At 39.3% G+C, this 19,971-nt stretch overlaps 4 protein-coding genes across 6 annotated transcripts in view; 1 reads left to right on the top strand and 3 right to left on the bottom strand.

The window, feature by feature from the left end:
- The window catches only part of LOC128448678 (proline-rich protein 13), a 102,138-nt gene that overhangs the window by 1,540 nt on the left and 80,627 nt on the right, over positions 1 to 19,971 (bottom strand). Inside the window, exons 1-3 of one of the 2 annotated variants that reach the window (XM_053431451.1) lie at positions 1,771 to 1,868; positions 666 to 728; positions 18 to 550 (exon numbers count right to left, since the gene is read on the bottom strand). In XM_053431451.1, the coding sequence (XP_053287426.1) occupies positions 18 to 550; positions 666 to 681 (549 nt within the window). In that variant the 5' untranslated portion in view covers positions 682 to 728; positions 1,771 to 1,868. Of the gene's footprint in view, positions 1 to 17; positions 551 to 665; positions 731 to 1,770; positions 1,869 to 19,971 lie in introns of those variants that run through there. The other variant, XM_053431459.1, reaches the window with a different exon arrangement.
- LOC128448669 (uncharacterized) lies at positions 2,458 to 5,070 on the bottom strand. Of its 2 annotated transcripts, none has more exons than XM_053431431.1 (4): positions 4,962 to 5,070; positions 4,254 to 4,302; positions 3,568 to 4,142; positions 2,458 to 3,404 (listed from the first exon to the last, which is right to left on the bottom strand). In XM_053431431.1, exons 2-4 carry the CDS (start codon positions 4,267 to 4,269, stop codon positions 3,372 to 3,374), a joined length of 624 nt encoding a protein of 207 aa, XP_053287406.1. In that variant the 5' UTR covers positions 4,270 to 4,302; positions 4,962 to 5,070; the 3' UTR covers positions 2,458 to 3,371. The 2 variants fall into 2 exon arrangements, with proteins under 2 accessions (XP_053287406.1, XP_053287414.1); XM_053431439.1 differs by having other exon boundaries at positions 3,708 to 4,142.
- LOC128448613 (anti-Muellerian hormone type-2 receptor) lies at positions 8,316 to 14,488 on the bottom strand. Its single transcript, XM_053431353.1, has 12 exons — positions 14,453 to 14,488; positions 13,312 to 13,476; positions 12,766 to 12,972; positions 12,370 to 12,528; positions 11,967 to 12,065; positions 11,277 to 11,377; positions 10,968 to 11,189; positions 10,248 to 10,362; positions 9,709 to 9,863; positions 9,446 to 9,602; positions 8,931 to 9,067; positions 8,316 to 8,824 (listed from the first exon to the last, which is right to left on the bottom strand). Exons 2-12 carry the CDS (start codon positions 13,346 to 13,348, stop codon positions 8,699 to 8,701), a joined length of 1,515 nt encoding a protein of 504 aa, XP_053287328.1. The 5' UTR covers positions 13,349 to 13,476; positions 14,453 to 14,488; the 3' UTR covers positions 8,316 to 8,698.
- On the top strand, positions 14,830 to 19,834 carry LOC128460457 (cell division cycle-associated protein 7). Its single transcript, XM_053445667.1, has 8 exons — positions 14,830 to 14,922; positions 16,608 to 16,970; positions 17,373 to 17,468; positions 17,551 to 17,703; positions 18,017 to 18,160; positions 18,273 to 18,422; positions 19,392 to 19,528; positions 19,789 to 19,834. The coding sequence occupies exons 1-8, from the start codon at positions 14,830 to 14,832 to the stop codon at positions 19,832 to 19,834; spliced, it is 1,182 nt and encodes a 393-aa protein (XP_053301642.1).

Raw genomic sequence — 19,971 nt, 5'->3', positions numbered from 1 at the left:
TTTAAACCCAATCTCACCTTGCCGTGTTTTTTGTGCCCATGCTTGTCCCCTTTCTTTGCTTTCTTCATCTTCTTCCCCTTTTTGTGGCATTTGTCACCAGCCATTCCCATTCCCATTCCCATTCCCATTCCTCCAGGATATGCTCCAGCCATGGGATTCATCCCTCCATGATGATCTTTGTGATGGCCTTTGTCATGGCCTTTGTGGTGGCCTTTGTCATGGCCTTTGTGGTGGCCTTTGTCACAGCCTTTGTTGTGGCCCGCTTTAGGAGAGTGTGGGTACGGACCTGGGTGACCACCTGGGTATGGACCTGGGTGACCACCTGCAGGAGGGCACCCTGGATATCCACCTGGAGCCATAGGATAAGGTCCTGGGGCTCCATAAGGTGCATTTGGGACCAGACCATGGGTATTACCAGCTGGGTATTGGTGTGGTGGGAACGCTTGGTTAGGAGCCTGGGGGAAGAGCCCTCCAGAAGGTCCAACAGGGAAGGCCGGGTTGTAGCCAGGAGGGAAGGCAGGGTTTGGTGGGCCCATTGGAGCGGGAGGTCCTGATACACATAAAAGCACATATACAAATTTTTTCACAGGACCTGTATTATAAAACAGGTATAAAACAAATAATAAAACAGTACAACTATACGCTGGCTATGTGAGATTGCCTACCTTGATTTGGCCACATGGTGATATTCTTTTTGACCCGATAGGTCAAGCACTTCAGAAGGAAACCTGGAGAAACATTACGAAATTAAATTGAATGAATACTCAAATAATCAGAATTTGAACATCTGTCCATGTGACTGACCATTGTCATATGCATTCACCTATGAGTTTTACCAAGCTACTGTATATAGGTTAAAATCTGTTAACTGTTTTTGGTCAACAAACAACAAATATATCTTCTTATGCAAATCAATTTTTTTTATTAAACACTGAGAGTGTGAAATATCTCTTAAGGTTTAACCAGACTGTATCATATCATATAATTTAGTGTCTCGGTTGTGATTTAATCCACATACATATTTTTTCTCTCCAAACAAATCAGTCCCAGGGTTACTTATATCAGATGATAACTTTACTACGAAACACATATACAGTGTATAGGTATATACACTCTATCTAATTAATTAATTAATTCATGTTCATTATCAGTTAACAAACAGAGTACATGAAGTAGTTAAGATTTGTTTTGTTTAACCATTTGTAACATTACATGATATTGGCGCAATAATGTATCAATAATAATAACCCAAATAGCATTATAATTTTATTATTATATTCAATAATGAACACTTTTATTATCATTTAAATTGTATTTTGCTTAAATAATACAAATAAAATACTTAAAGTAACTTTGACTTGTCTGTATTTCTTTTACTGAAGTGAAAGATCTGAAGGCTTCTTCCACCGCTGGATAAAGGAAACATGAGTCTACTGCAGTGTATTATGTTTAGCGAGGTGCATCTATAAACTGTAAGAGCTTAGTTATAAAACTTTATTACAACCAACAAAATACTCTAATCACAAAACGAACTTCTTGACCCGATTGTTTAGAAATCTTGTGACAGCTCGTCCATGACGTCATGACGTTAAACTGTGGTCTGTGTCAACAATAACCACCTGAAACACCTTCTGCATTTAAATCTGTATAACAAGTGTAATACGACAGAACTAACTACGAGGCGTCTACCTCCTGAAGGCAGCTGTAGTTTCAGGTAGTTTTGTTAGTTAACTATGATCAGTATTTGTCGCCGTGCAGATTCAGTCTTACCTTAGTTTTCTCTCCTCGGGTGTGTATAAGATTGTCAGTGTCTCACTTCCGCATTTTAACTGGGAGAGGATGCAAGAGGCCACGCCCAGTCCGTGCACATTCAGGAAGTTCAAAGTGCGTGAACGTCTTTTTTTTTTCTTTTCTCTTTTGAGGCGCGTTGACGTGCACGGTAGTGTATTATCAACTACAGGGACCCACGCCCCAGGTTGCACTCATTATTTCCACAATGACAGTAGTCCTGATCTACTGGTTTCTATGGGACAAAACCCAGTAAACACGAGCTGATGGTGAACACATATAATCAGTGCTAAACGGAGAACACACGCACACACACACACACACACACAGAGGGAGGAACTTTCCATTGCCTTCCATTCATTGTGGGTTGCCCACATAAAACCTTATTTCTCACCTTAACTATGACCAAATGATGCCTAACCCCAACCGTGACCTAACCACAATTCACATCTTACCATTAACTTTAACCAGGAGTGACTGATTAGGACTAAGCTCGATCCCTGTGAGGTTTACTGGTTTAATGCTGGAAAATGTCCCACAACAGAAGCGAGTACACACAAATGCAATTACATCATAGATGAACGGTTGCATAAACACTTACCACACATTGTGTCCTATTGCTTTAATAGTTTCATCTTGTTTCAACACAAAACGACACGTAGCCAGTAATAACTCGAAACTCAGGTTTATTTAGATTCAGCTACGCAACCCAACCAATCATTGTGCAACATTAAAATATAATATACATGTCATGACAAGGAAAACCATTGCATCAATCCAAAATAATGATGGCAGTATTCATGTCAGTTCCAGGGCTCAGGTGAATGTCTTTAAACAGCAGAACAGACACAGGTTACAGCAGGACAGACACATCTGTTACTATGAAGATGGTAAAAGTTGTTGTTTAATGTTGCTTTAAAAATGTTGATGTGTCCCAGTAAGTCATGACGCTGCTCAACAGTAGTGCGATGGAATTGAACCTCATTACTTATATTATTTAAACTTGAGCTTTCCTTTCTGAAAAGGCTCACAGTGTTCAAGTAATGGCCTGGTGTAAACATCGTTGTTTATTGCTTTTATTGTTTCATCCTAACAAAAAAACTAAGTTGTAGCCAAGAATAACTCAAAACTTGGTTTAGTTTCAGCTACGTAACCAAACCGACTAATGTAACAGATGTAATGCAAATGTAATATTAACAGTTTTCTGTCAAAAATTCCTCAGCGAAACTCGGAATGAGGCAAAAACCTTTATCATCTCCACCTATATGTTGATCTTCCTTAGAAAATGTACGATTTTTTGTACAAAATCCAAGATTCTCGATAATAAAAGATTTGTGTCCCTAGCTGCAATCCCTCTTCAGAATATTTCAGTATGTTTCCACAGTAGTTTATGTAACTACAGAAAGTTTGAAGTAAACAAAACAAAGTATATAAAATACATTTCTAGTGCTATAAATAGCCCATACTAGATTTGACAAAATGTCTTTCCCAGAAATCAGAACAGAAAAACGGTTCATTTATGATAAATTGTAAGACTATGAGAGTTTCTGTGGAGGCCGTGTCTTGAAGGGTTGACTTCGGTCTTAGTCACTGCTGCTGCTGCTGCTACTGGAAGACTGTGGAGAAGGAGAGAAAATTACACATATTTAACTTCATTTAAGTTCTCACCAGGGTAACTGTCAGTGATCAGGCTCAACTACGTTCAACAATTTCCCATAGTCTAACTAGCCTATGTGCAATAGGAGTCATTCTAAACCTTTTCACTAAACAGAATCTCACCTTGCCACAGTGTCCATGCTTGTGCCACTTATTTGCTTTCTTCATCTTCTTCCTCATCTTTTTGTTGGCTTTTAGTCCAACTCCCCCCACTAACATGGACGTTAATCCTCCAGCTAATGCTCCTTTCAAGTGATTCCTACCTCCATGATGATAGCCATGCTGGGGGCCTCTGTGGTGGCCTTTGTGGGGACCCCATTGTGGAGTTTGTTGGTATGGACATGGGTAAACACCTGCAGGAGGGACCACTGGATATCCACCTGGAGCCATAGGATAGGGCTGAGGTCCTGGAGCTCCATAAGGATGAGGTCCTGGAGGTCCATAAGGATGAGGAGCCGGATGTCCATAAGGATGGGGTCCTGGAGGTGCATAAGGATGATGTCCTGGATGTCCATAAGGATGAGGTCCTGGAGGTGCATTTGGGGCTACAGCTGGGCTCATAACAGCTGGGTATTGGTATGCTGGGTACGCTGGGTTTGGAGGCTGAGGGAAGACTCCTGGACGAGGCCCAGCAGGATACGAAGGGTTGAAGGCAGGAGGGAAGGCAGGATTTGATGAGTACACTGGAGGGGGAGGTCCTTATACACATAAAAGCAGACACACAATTTATTATTCATAACATCTATATTATAAAATTGGTATAAAGCAAAGTATAACATAGTGTATGCTGCTTATGTGGGTAGTCCTACCTTGATTTGGCCACATGGTTAGTTTTTTTGATCTGACACTTCAGTTAACCTGGAAAAAAATTAATTGTAATAAAATAGTGATCAGTCGAAATTTATTAGTTTAAACCATATATTCACAAATCACAATTTCCTTTTGCTTATCTGTACATAGTAAACTTCCTCAATCCTTAGCCTTCAAATAAGGTGAGGAAAACCTTTTTTTAAAGACTAATAGGGGAAAAAAGGTAATTCTGTCCGTCCTCTCCCAGGACCTGCCTCCTAATGGGCACTTTTGATACTTTAACTGTATTTTTCAGTATTGAAATAATATTGTAACTTAGTAAGAGTTCAAGTAAATGTCACGTGTAACACACTATTTTCACATTGTTGTTTATGCTATTTCAAATTTAAGTAAAAGATCTGAATGCTTGTTCTATCAATGGATCGTATACACGGGAGCATCAAGTGTAGGTCTGCTCAATGTAATTCAAAACTTTACAATTTACAAAACTTTCCAACAATTAATAAAATACCCAAATCACAGAATATACTTCCTTTTTTTCAACCATTTGGGACAGGCCATGACGTCATAACACCATAATAGTCAACAACCACCTGTACCTGTAAACACTAAATCTCCATTTCCTCCTGTGACAACTGGAGTTTTAGGTTGTTTACGTTACATATAATTATAATTCCCTTATTATAATAATCTGGATTCAGTCTTACCTTGGAAACTGTGCTCGAGTCCGTGTGGGATTTGCTCCGTGCTAATTTGACTTCTGACACTTCCGCGTTTCACTGACAGAGAGGATGTAGCAGAAAGCCACGCCCCCTGCTGAAGGCTACGCAATGGCAACATTCCCGTATCATCTAGTTTCTGTGACACACACACACGAACACACACACACACAGTCACACACCTTAGTTGAAATCATTGTTAACCCTTGTGAGTCAGAGTCACACATGTTTCCATTCCATTATTGACCAACACCAGGCCCGGCCCGAGGCATAAGCGATACAAGCGAGCGCTTGGGGCCTCCTGACCGCCAGGGGGCCCCCTATCGGAAAAAAAAAATTATAATTAAAAATAATTAAAAATAATAATAATAATAATATTAAATAACTTAAACAAGTGACCTGATTGAATGAAATAAAGAATACATCTATACAAGAAAATTCTGATTTTACGATCAATATATCTGCCAGCGTTCAAGTCATGCATATCAACTGCGTGCTCAATCTGCTGACAGATAATTCGCGGTCATAGACAGACACTGCATAATACTCAAGGTTAAGTTGGAAGGGACATATATAAGCATGTCATCTAAAAGGACGTATCTCTCTGGTGCCCAAAAACGGAAAAAGAAAAGGACAGAAGATGAGAAAAAAGAGCAAGATAAAGGTATGATTGCATGATTATTTAAAATATGTTTTGAACTCATTTGAGGGAGGAGCAGCTCAAGCTATCATAGGAGTTAGCTAGCTAGCTAGCGAGTTAATGTCATCTTATATTTGCCATCACATGAGCTATATTCATCAACAGTGTATGTATCTCATTAATATACATTTATCTAGGTGTATATCAGATGTCAACGATATTGGCAGTGTTTAGGATGTTCAATCAAACATGTACTGCTAGCTCTTGCCAGGCTTAATCTAACGTTAGCTCGCTGACTGAGGTGGACATTAGCACTAGTAGCTAGCTACATGAAAACAGTACTGTTTTATAAATGTGACATAGTGGTGAGTCTGACAGCGACTAAGTGCAGAGTCTTAGTCCGTGAGATATCGGTTTATATTGGAGGAAACAGCCAAAGGTGAACTTAACCTTCTAGGTGTAAGGGATGCAAGCTAGCATTGCTGTGCCTGTGCACGTTAGTAAAAGTGACATCTCAGCCAAAGATGGAGCACAATGTGCGCTCTGCTCTAAGATCTTTGTTGAGAGATGGCCTATTGGTCTTTATGAGAAAACACCATGTTGAAGTGAGGAGACGTCTGTGATAAAAATATACTTATATTGTATTAATATTATATTTAGGATGTTAAGTGTTCACCACACTGCAATTAGGCTGTGCCTTATTTTGCCTCACTAGAATAGGAATGGTTAGGTGTGGAATTGTTTGTTGATGAGTGTAAGTAATGATGGCAAAATAAACTCATTTTTCATAAACTCACTATCAACTATGCACTTTTGCAATGTTATTTTTTCAGGAACACTGTTGAAGTATTTTGGAGCACAACCAACTGTACCTGCCCCCGATGTGTCATCAAGTGTCAGTGCCTCCACAGCTGATGATACAGCAGGTGAGGTTTTTCTTGATGGCAAATGGCTACATAGTCTTTTAATATGACATGACACATTTAAAAAAAAATAATTACATTTTTTTTATTTGTTGATTTATTTATTTTATCTTTGCAGGTTCACCCCCAGCAGACTTACAGTCACCTGAAAGTGAGGAAGAACTTTTACCCATTGAGGAACAGTTACCAGCATTGACAGTCACTGATACACCGACTTCAACCTCTGCCGGCATAACAGGTCAGTTAATCTAACAGTTTTTGTTTTGTGTTGCCTTACTTAACTGTGAAATATCTTGTGTTATGTTATGATTCTATTTTTGTATCTTTGTATTAGTATTAATAGCAAAGTTGGCCAAGCAATATCATATAATGATGTCATCAATGACTTTGCCTCCCGAAAAGCTAGGAAGGAAAGATTTTGAGGACAGTTACATTGTATTGAGACAGTTGGGAATATTTTCACAATAATTGATTGTTGAACCCTTGCTGTCATGTTACTGACTTATCAGTTTTGTTATTATCGTTTATTTGAATGTTTTGAAACAGTTTGATTTTAGAAGTTCCAAATAGTTAGTTTAAAAGGTTAATTGAATACTGAGTCACTTTCATTATTTAATCTATGTATCTATGTAACGTTCTATTTTTTATTATATTCATGCTTGTCTATTTTGGTTTTATTTTGTAATTGGAAATTGCTAACTTAATACGCATTTGCACAGTTGCAAATTATTTATTTAATATGTTTGTGATCGTTTGTTTGGAATACAGAGGCACTATCATTATTTATTTTTTATTTTTTAATGTTATTTTTGATAATACTAATGTTTGTGTATTTTGATTTCAGTTTAAGATTGCACATTTACAAATCTGTTGAAAGATCTGTTTATTAAACTGATACTTTAAAAAAAATACAAATGCTGTTGTATTTAATTATTTTACAATTTAACTTCAGTAAACCACACTTGATGCTTTACTTTCAATATGAAAGTTTAAAATAAATCTGTGATCTAAGTGCCCTCTAAGGTTAAAAGGTGACTGTTTTGGTGTAAATAACGACTATAATAATACAGGGGTCTATCAAGGGACAAAAGTCTAGAATATTTTTGGCATGAGAGCAACTGAATGAGCCTTCCAGGCCCAAGAGGTCAAGGGGCACTGAAGCCCAAGCCCAAGTCACCATCTCAATAAGTCAAAAAGCAAAATGCTATGAATATGCTTAAATTTAGGTATTTCCCTTCTCCAGCTGGCCATATAAAAAATACAGGAAATCACATCTACGTAATTCAGTATTAATACAATTGATAATGTCAATTAGTTCATTGTCAAATCATTGTAGTGTGACATTTTTGTCAATAATCGTCGAGCGCAAATGACTCCGCTAGGTGGGAGGGGGGGCCCCAATATCAAATTCTGCTTAGGGCCCCCGAAAGGCTTGGGCCGGCCCTGACCAACACTATGACAAATTATTTTCTGTCGACTTTTTAAATTGCCTGGGTTAACTCAAGGCTTAGTGAAGGTTTGTTGGTTGGAATAAAAGTTTAAAAATAAAAACACTTAATGTACCGGATGTAAATTTGTGAACCAAAACTATCTATCACAGTTAAATAATAATAATAATCTTTATTATTCGCATAGCACCTTTCAAAACACAGCTACAAGGTAAGTTTCAAGTTCAAATGAAAAAATGAAGGCAAATAGGAAACAGTTTAATTAATACAAAACAATTTGAAGATCACACAGAATTAGTGCAGAGATACAGATTTTTACAGATGAGGAAAATATAAAAAATAAGATAATACATGATAAAATGATTAAAACAGATGATTAGATGAGAACGAGGTGAAAGCGCACAATCAAAATACATGTCTTGAAGAGACATTTTAAAAGACATAAGGAAGAGGAAGGCCCAGAATACCAAGCTGCATACTGAGGTTCTGGAACAACATTTCAATTTCTCCCATAAGTGATGCTTTTTTTCTCAACAATCATGACAATATGGATAATTCTTTTATAGTGTACCTGGATTCAAATGTAGTAATTTATCAATAAGTTATAGAAGGACAAATACTTATTGAAACATATTCAAGTCGATGGGTTTCACCTGTAGATATGAACCTGATTAAAAACCTCTGAAATGAGAACAGTGCACCAGCGGGTCAGAGTCATGGGCTGCTGTCAGAGAAACAGGTCTGAAAGGAGACTAATCTGTCTGCGACACACTGAGCGGTCAGCCGAGCGTCCGGGTCGAAATCCCAACAGTCGGTCAGGAGCTCCTGCAGAGCAGCTCCCTGAAAGTGTAAAGAAATAAAGTCAATATACACTCATAGACCCAGCTCACTACAGAGCCAACATCAAAAACACACGTCTCAGTAATGAGCTCATGTTTAAAGATACCTGTGGCAGCAGCTCCCAGTGTTTAGGAATGGAGGGTCTCTTGTCCAGGTTTAACACGAACATGACGAGGCTCCTCAGCGTTACATTGGCTCCCAGCTCAGATTCATACGGCAGCAAATGTGGTGGAAGAGTACTGCCTGTAGGTGGAGACACTTGTATGGCATTTTACATTTCCAAGCAGAAAGGGAGGACAGAGATTTAGAGAATCTGTCAGTTCAGACTCATGTCATGACCATTATGCTCCACTGAGGAAAAGGTTCTAACAAACTCTCCATGCACGACCTACGGCCATCAGAAGGATATAACAAAATGAGCCACTTTCATTCTGCTTTATTTTTGGAAATGATAGTTAATGGAATATTAATTTGATTGTTTTTTATAATAAATGGTGTTCTTGCTCATAACACTGGATTAGCACTTCTTGGAAAATGTTAAATGTTGGGCAGAAATAATCTGTAACTCATGGGTTTCCAGGATGATTTGACACCTGCTCAGAGGAGTGACATGAACTTTACCTTCATATAAATCTGAGCAGCGCATCAGGATCTCCCACAGCAGCAGTCCCAAGGCGTAGATGTCCGTCTGCATGAGACACCACCTTCTGTTCAGGTTCACTGCGCCCTCCAGGATCTCAGGGGCCATGTAGCGCAGCGTGCCCAACTGACGATAACCCTGAAGATGGACATTTCTTCTGTGAGCTGACAGTTCCCTTATTCCCTATCATTATTATTACCATTATTATAATAGAGAGCTGCGTGCCGACCTGTGTTGTCCTCACCTTGTGTGTGGTGTGGCTCTGCCATCTGTGATGTCCTGAACATGAACGCAAGATGGCGGAGCATCCAAAATCACACAGGGCGCAGGTACCATCTGCTTTCACGAGCACGTTGGAGCTGCTGAGGTCTCTGTGGGCCACGGGAGGTTTGTGCACATCTGCCAGATAAGACACTATGTGGTCATTAAAAGATACAGATTTTATCTGAAATGTAGCTCTAAGTGAATTTAACTGATAAAGAAACAAACACTGGACATGTAACAATATGTTAGGTAGACAGGCCAACGTTTGAATAAATAACAGATCTGGAAAAATGTATTTGAAGGAATCTGAAAATATGCAGCATTGTGATTCATCAAAGTGTTTTAAATCCTAATCATCAGCCCACTAAATGTGCCTGATTGATCCCTGCACTATTCCCTCCAAAATGAATGGAAAGGGTAAAAAATGTTGAAACGTTTTAAATTGCATCCACGCTTATTACACAGGTTGGCTTTAACACACAGGCACACATTTGTTCAGGGTAATATTCAGGCCAATACAATATCTGCGAAGGTCGGAGTGGAGATAGGAAAGCCCCTGCGATAACGACTGGCACAACTTCAGTGACAGCATCCAGCTGGTGGTGTGTTTACACAGAAAGGAATGAAGGGAGCCCTGAAATCAAAGAGACGACAAAGGGACATTCAGTTATTAATGTGAGGAAGTGATGGGCGAGGTTCAAGATGTTGTCTGGTACGTATTGTATCCACTGGTTTTCTCTGGGCTTTGAAGACAGAACAAAATTGGTGGAATGGGAAACAGCAAATCAACAAATATGTGATATGTGATCCTAATGTGGAATCGAACCAAAAATATATATTTATTTAAAATATTAATAAGAAACAAGCAGCCCAATTTGGGCAATTTATGTATATAATGTTGTCAAGCAACTGTTGATGTGAAACAGACAGAATCTGTGCTGCTTAAAAATAATTAACATTAATACTAATCGTCAGGTTTTTGAAAATGTACTACTTGAAACTCATATTAGAAGTTTCTACAAGGGGAATTCAAATCACTTACATTCAGATTTATGTTTTTCAGACTTATTCAACACAATTTTAACACTAAGCATTTAAGGTTAAGCATTTACTCTGTTTTAAAACTCTTATAAAATGCCATTTCTTTCATTCCTTACAATTAAACGGCTTTCCTTGTTCCTTTTCTTTGGGAAAATGCACTCTTAATCGTTTCTTTATTAATGAATGGTTGCCACTCACATATTCAGCAAACTGCAGAACAATGAACCAACTGCTGTCGCCCGCCTTCCTCCCAGTGCCCAGGAAGGGGAGAATCCCAGCATGCTTCATCAGTGGGAGCTCATACACCTCCTTCTCTGTGGCAAATGTCTGTCTCCCACCTGCAGGGAAAACTTTCACCGCCACCTTGGATCCTCTGTATTTCCCCTGCCAGACAGTAGCAAAATAGCCACGGCCCAACATCTGAAAAAGAAATGAACAAAATGGTAAAAGAGCAAATTTAGAACCTAAACTATATTGTAAAATTGTAAATCCACTCGGTAGACATACCTGCTGGAGTTCAATGTCTGCTATGTCAATCTCAGAGGTTTTTGTTATTTGGCAGGAACACGGCGGGGACACACAACCATCAGCAGCCTGTAGATTCCTCTCTAAAACAATGAACATAGAAACACTTTGTCATTCACACACTCACTGAAGGTAAAAACACAACGCAGCAAAGATGTGATGGGAGAGTAACAAAGAAAGGACGTAGGTAAGAGGGAGTATCATAACAGAGATAAAAGGTCCAGGTCGGTCCAGAGGAGAGAATGAAACAGTTCCAAGGTCAAACTAAGACTTCATGGGAACATAGTGTGAGCTTAGAAAATGTGGACTGAATGTTTTTTTCTTTTGAGAAGCAGAGAGAGAATTTGATACAAAACAATGTGATTTCACTTTACAATAGAAACACCTACGTAAACATTCTTTAACATAATCACCTTCTTCCCAGTATGAGTGATTGGTGAACCTTTACTATTTAACCTAACCTTTTTCTTTTTATCTTTATTGTTATTATTTATTTAATCTAATTGTTTGTGAATTGTATATTGTTTATTGTGAAGAACTTTGTTACTTGTATTGAAAAGTGCTAAACATTACTCCCAGCTGTGCTTAGTTAACACTCTACACTGTATAAAAAGATGGAAACTGAAACTCGTGTTCAAGTTGAAATAATGAATGTGTTTGTTTCTATCTCACGTTTGTCTTTGAAGAGGTTTCTCCACTTGGCAGCGGCGATCATGAGGCACAGGACGAGCAGGATACCGATCAGAATCACAACAACTTTCATGACTTCATCTGAGAAAGAAACGAAAGGCAGTTAAAAGTAAGAGTTAATATGTTCTGAAGAATAACATCAATTTGAATTCAGTCAGTTTACTAATTAAAGATTCAAATAGGAAATGATTTAGCACGTTAATAATAAGATGAGAGGAAACACTGCATTAACTTTAGTTTAATTCTTTTCAATATAATATTCCTCATGTCATGACTTTAAGAGTGAAAGATTGGCATATATATTATTCAATCAGAATAGCAGTTTATCATTACGTGGGCTACAAGTGATATTCAGTGACTGATAGCAAACTTGTTTTTATCTTACCCACAAAATTAGAGTAGGTGAGCCGAGGCTGTTCGGTGTGTGTCCAAGTGATGTTGCCGTTGCAGAGGTCTGTGTTACACACACATTTAACACTACTGTTAAACCGTGGTTGTGTTTTGCAGGTTGCATCCGGGCAAGACTTTTCAGCCACATCACAAGCTGCAACACAGAAATCAGGTACAGATATTTGATAATTAAATAAAACAGAATAGAGAACAATAGACTTACCTATACATCTTATGTAATACATCATACACATCACAGTAGATGACCATTATATGTATAAAAAAATGTCATGACTGTTTCTCTAATGGCACAACAAGGACCCAGAATGTGGTCCAGTCCAGCTCATAGACACTGGTCCAGTTCACCTCGTGAGTTTTCAGGATTTCTTACCGAGGAGGTCGACCACCGTCCGGCCGTCACTGACCAGGAAGTATCCCACGCAGCAGTGGGTGTTCTCACACTCCTGCACTGACCCACTCACATTACCAGCAGTGGTGTATTTGTGATTCTGTTCAGTGTTTGCTTTGCTGTTCACATGGTAAACACATTGTCTCTTCTTCAGTGAAAACTGGCTGGAGATGCATATGAAGATGAATTCTGGAACGAGGAAGAAAGACAAACAGCTGCTGTAAAGTGCATTTGGTGATGGTTTTAAAATTAAGAGGGTTTAGGGGAGACAATCACTCCTTATATTATTACAATTATTTTCATTGTATGGCTAATCTGTTTGTCACAAAAAAACTGAAATATTTACCATCATTTAATAAAGTTTTGTGATGAGCTCACGATTGAGTTTAGGAGTCACGACAGTCGTACTCTCACTAAGCTGCCATTTTACTTTTACACTGTAAAGCACATTAACGATCAAACTGACAATTAGATTCCATTAATCAAATAATGTAAACTCCAAATGAAGTTAGAATAGAGTTCACTCACCAGCAGCGAAACCCAACCACCACTGTTGCAGGATCATTGTTCCTCTGAGACCCGAGCGGCCGAGCAGGGAGGGTGCTGGGAATGAGATAAGAGGTTCCCACGTTTCCCAGCATCACTCCCACTGCCACCCACCTGCATGTGCTGAACTGTGGGTCAAATAACAGTCTGTGGGAATAAACCACGTTCATCATCATCATCCTCTCCTGTTGTTTAGAAATATCACCTGCAGTCGAGTTGAGTACAGACGTGTCAGTGCTCCATGCCCACAGGTAAAACCAACAGCAGCACAGACCCTTCAGTAAATTTGCATGGGGCCTTTGCCATTTTATTGTGGTGGGTTAAACCATATAAGGAATTGACTGAGTCTGGTTCCGCCGCAGGTTTCTTCCAGTTATTGAGCAAGACTTTCTCTCCACAGTCACCAAAGTGTTTGCTCATTGTGGGAACTGTTGGGTTTACTTAATTCATTTTTTGTCATGGATTTTTGACAAACATTTTGTAACCTTGTTTAGATAAGTGCCTACAAGTAAAGTTGTATTATTATTATTATTATTATTATTAATTATTATTATTTAGGTTTGAGTATTTTCATTGCGATAGATGCTACTTATGTTAGAAATGACAATAGAAATCAACCTCTTAGATAAATTAAAGTTAGGCCGCAAATCTCATGATTTTGGTTAACCAAGTAAAAGCATGCTAAATTGACAGTCAAGAGTTACTAAATCAATATTATCACTTTGAATTACAAGTTATTGAGTCATATTTATACAATTCTACATGAAAAAAAGTTGTGAAATAGTATGTCACTATTTTAAGAATATTCCAAATGCAAATCAAAATGTTGCTCATATGAGCAGCTGGATGGATCACAAAGTGTTTATTTTTTCCAGAAGCTGAAGTTGAAACCTACAGACCTTGGTGATCCCTTGACTTTAATTCTAGCGCCATCATCAGGTCAAAAGTTGAATATGTCATTTGTTTTTATGCTCACTATTGACATGTCCAGCATCAGCCTCAACTCATGGGGTAACAATACAAATCGTCCTAAAGGATTATAGCAAAGTTAATATTGAATTAAAATAAACTTTCTAATTCAATTGTATTTCGTTTAAATATATTAAAAATAATTGTAACTTACGGTTTAATAGATGACTTGATGAAGATTTTTTTCCTGGTAAGAATATCTCACGTGTTTCCAAAATTAACCTGGAAATTTAAAAACAATAAAAAATACAATGCGTTTTATTTTGTGCTTTCACATCCTGTCCGTTCAGTGATTCAGTTCGGCCCTGGGGGGGCGGTGTTTATACCGACGCTGGCTGATTCGTTTTCCCTGACGCACAAAACAAGCGCGTCCACTTTTCAATCACATTAATTGGACCGGTACCTGCGTGTGGGCGGGGCCAGATTCAAAGTTATCTGCTGTCCACGTCGGCCTGGAACAAAATGGTAAAGTATTTTATTTATCAGGCTACAAACGTCCCAGTGGAGAGAAGCTAACTCCAGCTTGTTGACATGTGTCCTCAGGCAGGAGTCTTACCTGCTGTCTTCGTGGAGGACTCGGACAGCGAGGGGACATTTCATGGCTTCTCTGACTCTGATCTCAAGGTACGTTGGTTGTTTGGCGTCAGTCGAGGCCCTCGAGTCCACAGAGAAGACAACAATGAGACTTGTGTTCAGAGATGGGCAGTATTTCGATTACTTGTATTTGAAATACGTATTTCAAGTACTTTAAGTATTTTGTAATTTGTATTTGATAGTGCCGATACAAATCAAATGTAATTTGTAACAAAATACTTTAGAGTGGAGTAATTTAGTATTTTAAATATTCAAAATACTTTCTCCACTAATCAAAAAGCAGTTCACGAGTTCAGTCTTCAGATCTTCAAGTGCAGCAGATTGTCTGTCAAGGTAAATATTTTATCTGAGTGTGACAGATGTCAACTAGCTTGGATGTATAACTTATGTCAGGGTCTGGCTACATTATATAGCCTATTGTATATACATGGTGATGGTTTTAATATCAAACTAGCGATAGATGCTAACATGCTAATGACGCTAGCATGCTGGCTATGCTAGTGCATAGCTAGTGTTTAGCAAGTTAATTTATGAGTTGAGTAGCTAGCTATAGGAAGAGGGAGATTAGGAGCTTGTATGTTCATGATAACCTTATCAAGAGACGTCTGACCATCTAATCTTGCACTGTATTACAAGTTTTGCTTTGTCTTCTCAATGTGAATGTCATAATGCCATATCAATGGTTGGGTCTCAAGAACGTACAATAGATCTGTCCAGTTTATTATGTTTTTTATCAGTTTACCAATTTTCTCAGATCCTAATGGTGTTATAATAATTTTGGCCACCACTGTATATATATATATATATATACGTAATCAATCAAGTTGTTGTCTTTTATTAGCTCTGCTTAGTTACACTGACATTCAGTGACTGTTCTTCCTTTTTGTGGGGTTCACCAGAGCTTTGTGTAAATTATACAGCCCAAACCTGAATGCTCTGCTATACCAAATTCTGAGAAAACAGAAAATCCAGAAAAAGTATTTCCTATATTTCAATTACAAAATACATGTGTGGTATTTTGTTACATTTTCTGGCACCAGTATTTTGTATTTTATTTTGATACATTTATTTGAGGGGTATTTTGTATTTTGTATCAAAATACATTTTGATGTATTTTTGCCCATCTCTGCTTGTGTTCATGTTAAATGGACGTGTAGTGTTGTGGTGTTGTGATAAAAGACCAAAATGAAGAATACTGGAGTTCAGCTTCCTCGTCCAGTCACTGGAATGCAACTGAGGGAGTTTGTTTTCCATCCTGTCAAAGGTTCCTTTGTTTGTTTGTTTGTAAGCAAGACTGCAAAAAAATGAAGGATTCATTTTACGGGTCAGAGAAGAACCCACTACATGTTGGTGTGGATTCAAGAATGTTTGATTTTGGAATCTTTCTTTTTAACGTTGTGACATGGAAATCTTCTTTTAGGGACATTTTCTCTGATTTCCCAGGGTAAAATTCAATCAGTCAATATTGATAAATGTCACATTAATATTTCTTTTTATTTAAATCTCCTGAGTGAAAGTTTCAGCTTTCAAACTCTTCTCATGAGCAGAAAATGACAGCAGCCGAACAATTTAGAAATCTGAGTTAGATCCATTATTTGTTATACCTCCTCACAATGAATACTTTGATATAAACTGAAACTTTGTTGTTTTGCAGTAATAACTACTATTGTTTTATGGCCCAAGCTAAAGTAACAACCACTATTTTTATCCTCCAGAATCTAAGTATTGAAGATGAAGCTCAGCTTGACCTTTCACCCGAGAAGCAGGAGGCCACATCCAAACCACCTGCCTTCAGGCTGAGGGTGGCCCTCCGCTCCTCTCCCTCCACCCAGAAGGCCAGTGATGATGATGATGATGATAATGAGGAGGAGGCAGAAGAGGAGGAAGAAAAGAGGGGGAAGAAGAAACGGTCAGGAAGAACCGGTCCGGCGTGGAAGAAGAGACGAGTTAAATTCGAAGACGAGGAGACGGCAGTGGCTCGGCCGAAGAGCGAGGAGGCTGACTGTGATTCAGGAGAAGAAGTGTTGGATGTTTTCCTGGCGAAGAGAGAGCAGAACATCAAGGCCAACAAAGCCATGGTGAACCAGAAACACCGAACTACACACAGTACTCATTGTACATTCATTACATTTCACTACACAGAGACAACTATTACACACTCGGCTCCTTTGCTTGAGAAAGTTTTGCTTCCGTCCCTTTAGTGACTTAAGATTTGACTTGACATAATGGAAACAAGATGATGGGTTGTTTATATCTCCGGTGGTTCATAACTTCACTTGCATTTTAACCGTTTGACATAAAATGAATCTGTAAAGACTGCTGTGGAGCGCTAAGAGCTCAAATCAGGGCATTGAAGACTTCAGGAAATTGTAATATCGCTGTAGTGCGAGAATATTTTCCGTTTCAAGTTCTGTGAAGTTAGTTCTTCTCCAGTGACTCGTGTGGTTTGTGTCTTTAATGCTGTTGATGTTTTCTGACAGCTGGCTCAGCTGATGGCGGACCTGCACAAAATGCCAGGGGTCGGAGGGTTTCTGCCAAAACAAGTCAGCAAGCAGAAGACGAAGGAGAGGAGCTCTGTGAGTGGAATCAGGTCAAATCCTTTTCCTTCTCTTCCTCGTCGATGTACACGTAGTGATTCTTATGGGACTTCCCCCGCAGCGCCCACCACGCTCTGCTGCAGCTGGACCGGAGTCCAGGAGGAACCCGGACCGGGCGACCCGCAGACGGACCCGCTCCATGGGGGTGAAGGAGGAATCTTCAGCCCCTAAGGAGGAAGAACTTGAGCTCAGCTTGGAGGAGGAGCTGCTGGAGGTGGGTTCTGTCATTTATCAAGGACCTGATACACATTTAGTTTGGTGGATATGGAACCCCTACAGCGCTCTGTGTCCAAAAGGTAGACAGGTTTATTAAAGATGCAACAATAAAAATTACACTTTTTTTTATTTTTCATCGAGCTTTGAAATCTGATCTCTGAAAACTGTGAACTACGAATCACAAAAACCATGAGTGAATGAGTCATGACATTAACATCTTTCATGTTTGTATCAATAAGTTGATTGTATTGTCAGTTTCTGTGTAAAACTTTGAGTTAAACTAACAAGAAAAACATACTTATTGGTTCCAGGTTCGCCGAGCCCCTCAGCGGCGTGGCACCCCGCGGCCCAGCCAGTCCAAACCTCATCTCATCCGTCCTGTGGAGGACATCACAGAGGACGAGCTCCTGCTGGTCGCAGACAACATGACCGTGAAAGTCTACAACAGCGTCTCAGTGAGTTCGTAGCCCCACTCCAGCTGCAGTGTGATGTGTTGTGGTGATCTGCAGATCTGTAGCAGCACCCGTCCACCACCTCTGTTGTTGACGTCTCTCGTTGTGTTGTCAGGGCTCCACGTGTCATCAGTGCCGTCAGAAAACCACCGACACCAAGACGTGTTGTCGTGATGAAGGCTGCCGGGGGATCCACGGTCAGTTCTGCGGGCCGTGCCTGAGGAACAGATACGGAGAGGACGTCAGGAAGGCGCTGCTGGATCCGGTCAGGCTGCTCGTACACCAGCACACACACACACACACATACACACACACACACACGCTACACACGTGCAGATCTACTCGTTGTTTTTGTATTTACACTTAATACGTGTGAAGATTTTCACAGTTTCTTAACAAAGTGATGTGGAGAGATTTTAGGGGATCAGGGTACAGATGATTTTTATTTAAAGGTCAGATAAAAACACGTAATGATGTCCTCAGGACCCCTACTCTATTCATGCAGTTTGAGACTTTGGTCTTATGGGATCAAATTCAATTTTCTTAAAAAAAAGGCCTTAGAATGTATTAAAAATGTAGATTTTATCAACAGATGTTGTGAATATCTTTTCTTATCTGTTGGCAGTAAGATGAGATAAGTTAAGACAGAAGCCAGGATGCTCACAAACCTTTTAAATTAAGAAATACTATTTCTGATATTTAATTGGTAAATCATCCAACATTTCTCTGCCTCTCATTTAAGTGAATAACTGGATTATGATACAAGCAGCCCCTGAGCAGATGTATAAGTACAAGTCCCCTTGACCAATCATACATAGGAAACCCTTCTTCTTCTTCAGGGTGCATTAGCGCCACCTACTGTCGGTGCACAGAACTGGGAGATACACCCAAACTGACAGTTGACTTTAATGGTCACTGTGCAACTCCTTGTGGGTCATTTTGAGGTAGTTTTGTGTTTGATTTCTTTTTAAATGCGCTCGATCACTTTAAAACAACAAATTCACTCCGTACAGACTCAGTAATCTACACATGGGTCCAGGTCTGTCATACAGATGGGAAGTACTAAGACGTGTTTAAAAATGTTACTTTTCCATGTACATATATTTTATACTCGAATTGTTTTTCTGTTATTCACTAACCAATGTGAAAAACGTATAGAATTACCTTTTATCTGTATTAATTTGGTGAACTCTACAGAAACACCAAATTTAACCATTTGGTCCTTTCCTTTCAGGAGTGGAAGTGCCCCCCCTGTCGAGGTATTTGTAACTGCAGCTTCTGCCGTCAGCGTGACGGCCGCTGCCCGACGGGCATCCTGTTCCCACTCGCTCAATATCACGGCTTCTCTGACGTCCACTCCTACCTCAGCAGGTAGAGTCCTGTGAAACTTGAATCGATCATGTGAGGTGTTCAGATTGCAACAGGAACGTGGACTCTGAATCCCTGCCATTTAAAATCTCTAATATGTCCAGGTGTTACAAAGTAAGACCACTGTGTCCTTGCAGAAAGTATGTTGTCATACTCTCAATCACTCCTGGGATTGGACTTTATAATGAGCTGTATCAGATGCGTGGTTTTAACACTGCTTAAGTTTTAAAACCTAAACATCTGTGATCCCTCTCTCCTTACAGCCTACGCAGCAAACTGAAGCGTGAGGATGACGACGTGGAGACGTGATTTCTACCCAACATGGTTCAACTGTTCAAATTGTTTTTATCTCCATTTTAAGTTCTTAGTCTAAGCTCTAGCGAAACAAAGACAACATGTGGTTTTAAACAAATAAAGTATATTTTAGTAAACTGATTGCCAACTGG

Source organism: Pleuronectes platessa, chromosome 2, assembly GCF_947347685.1.
Source record: "Pleuronectes platessa chromosome 2, fPlePla1.1, whole genome shotgun sequence".
Lineage (NCBI taxonomy): Eukaryota > Metazoa > Chordata > Actinopteri > Pleuronectiformes > Pleuronectidae > Pleuronectes > Pleuronectes platessa.
The sequence above is the reverse complement of the archived record's forward strand: the minus strand, read 5'-3'. Positions and strand labels throughout refer to the sequence as shown.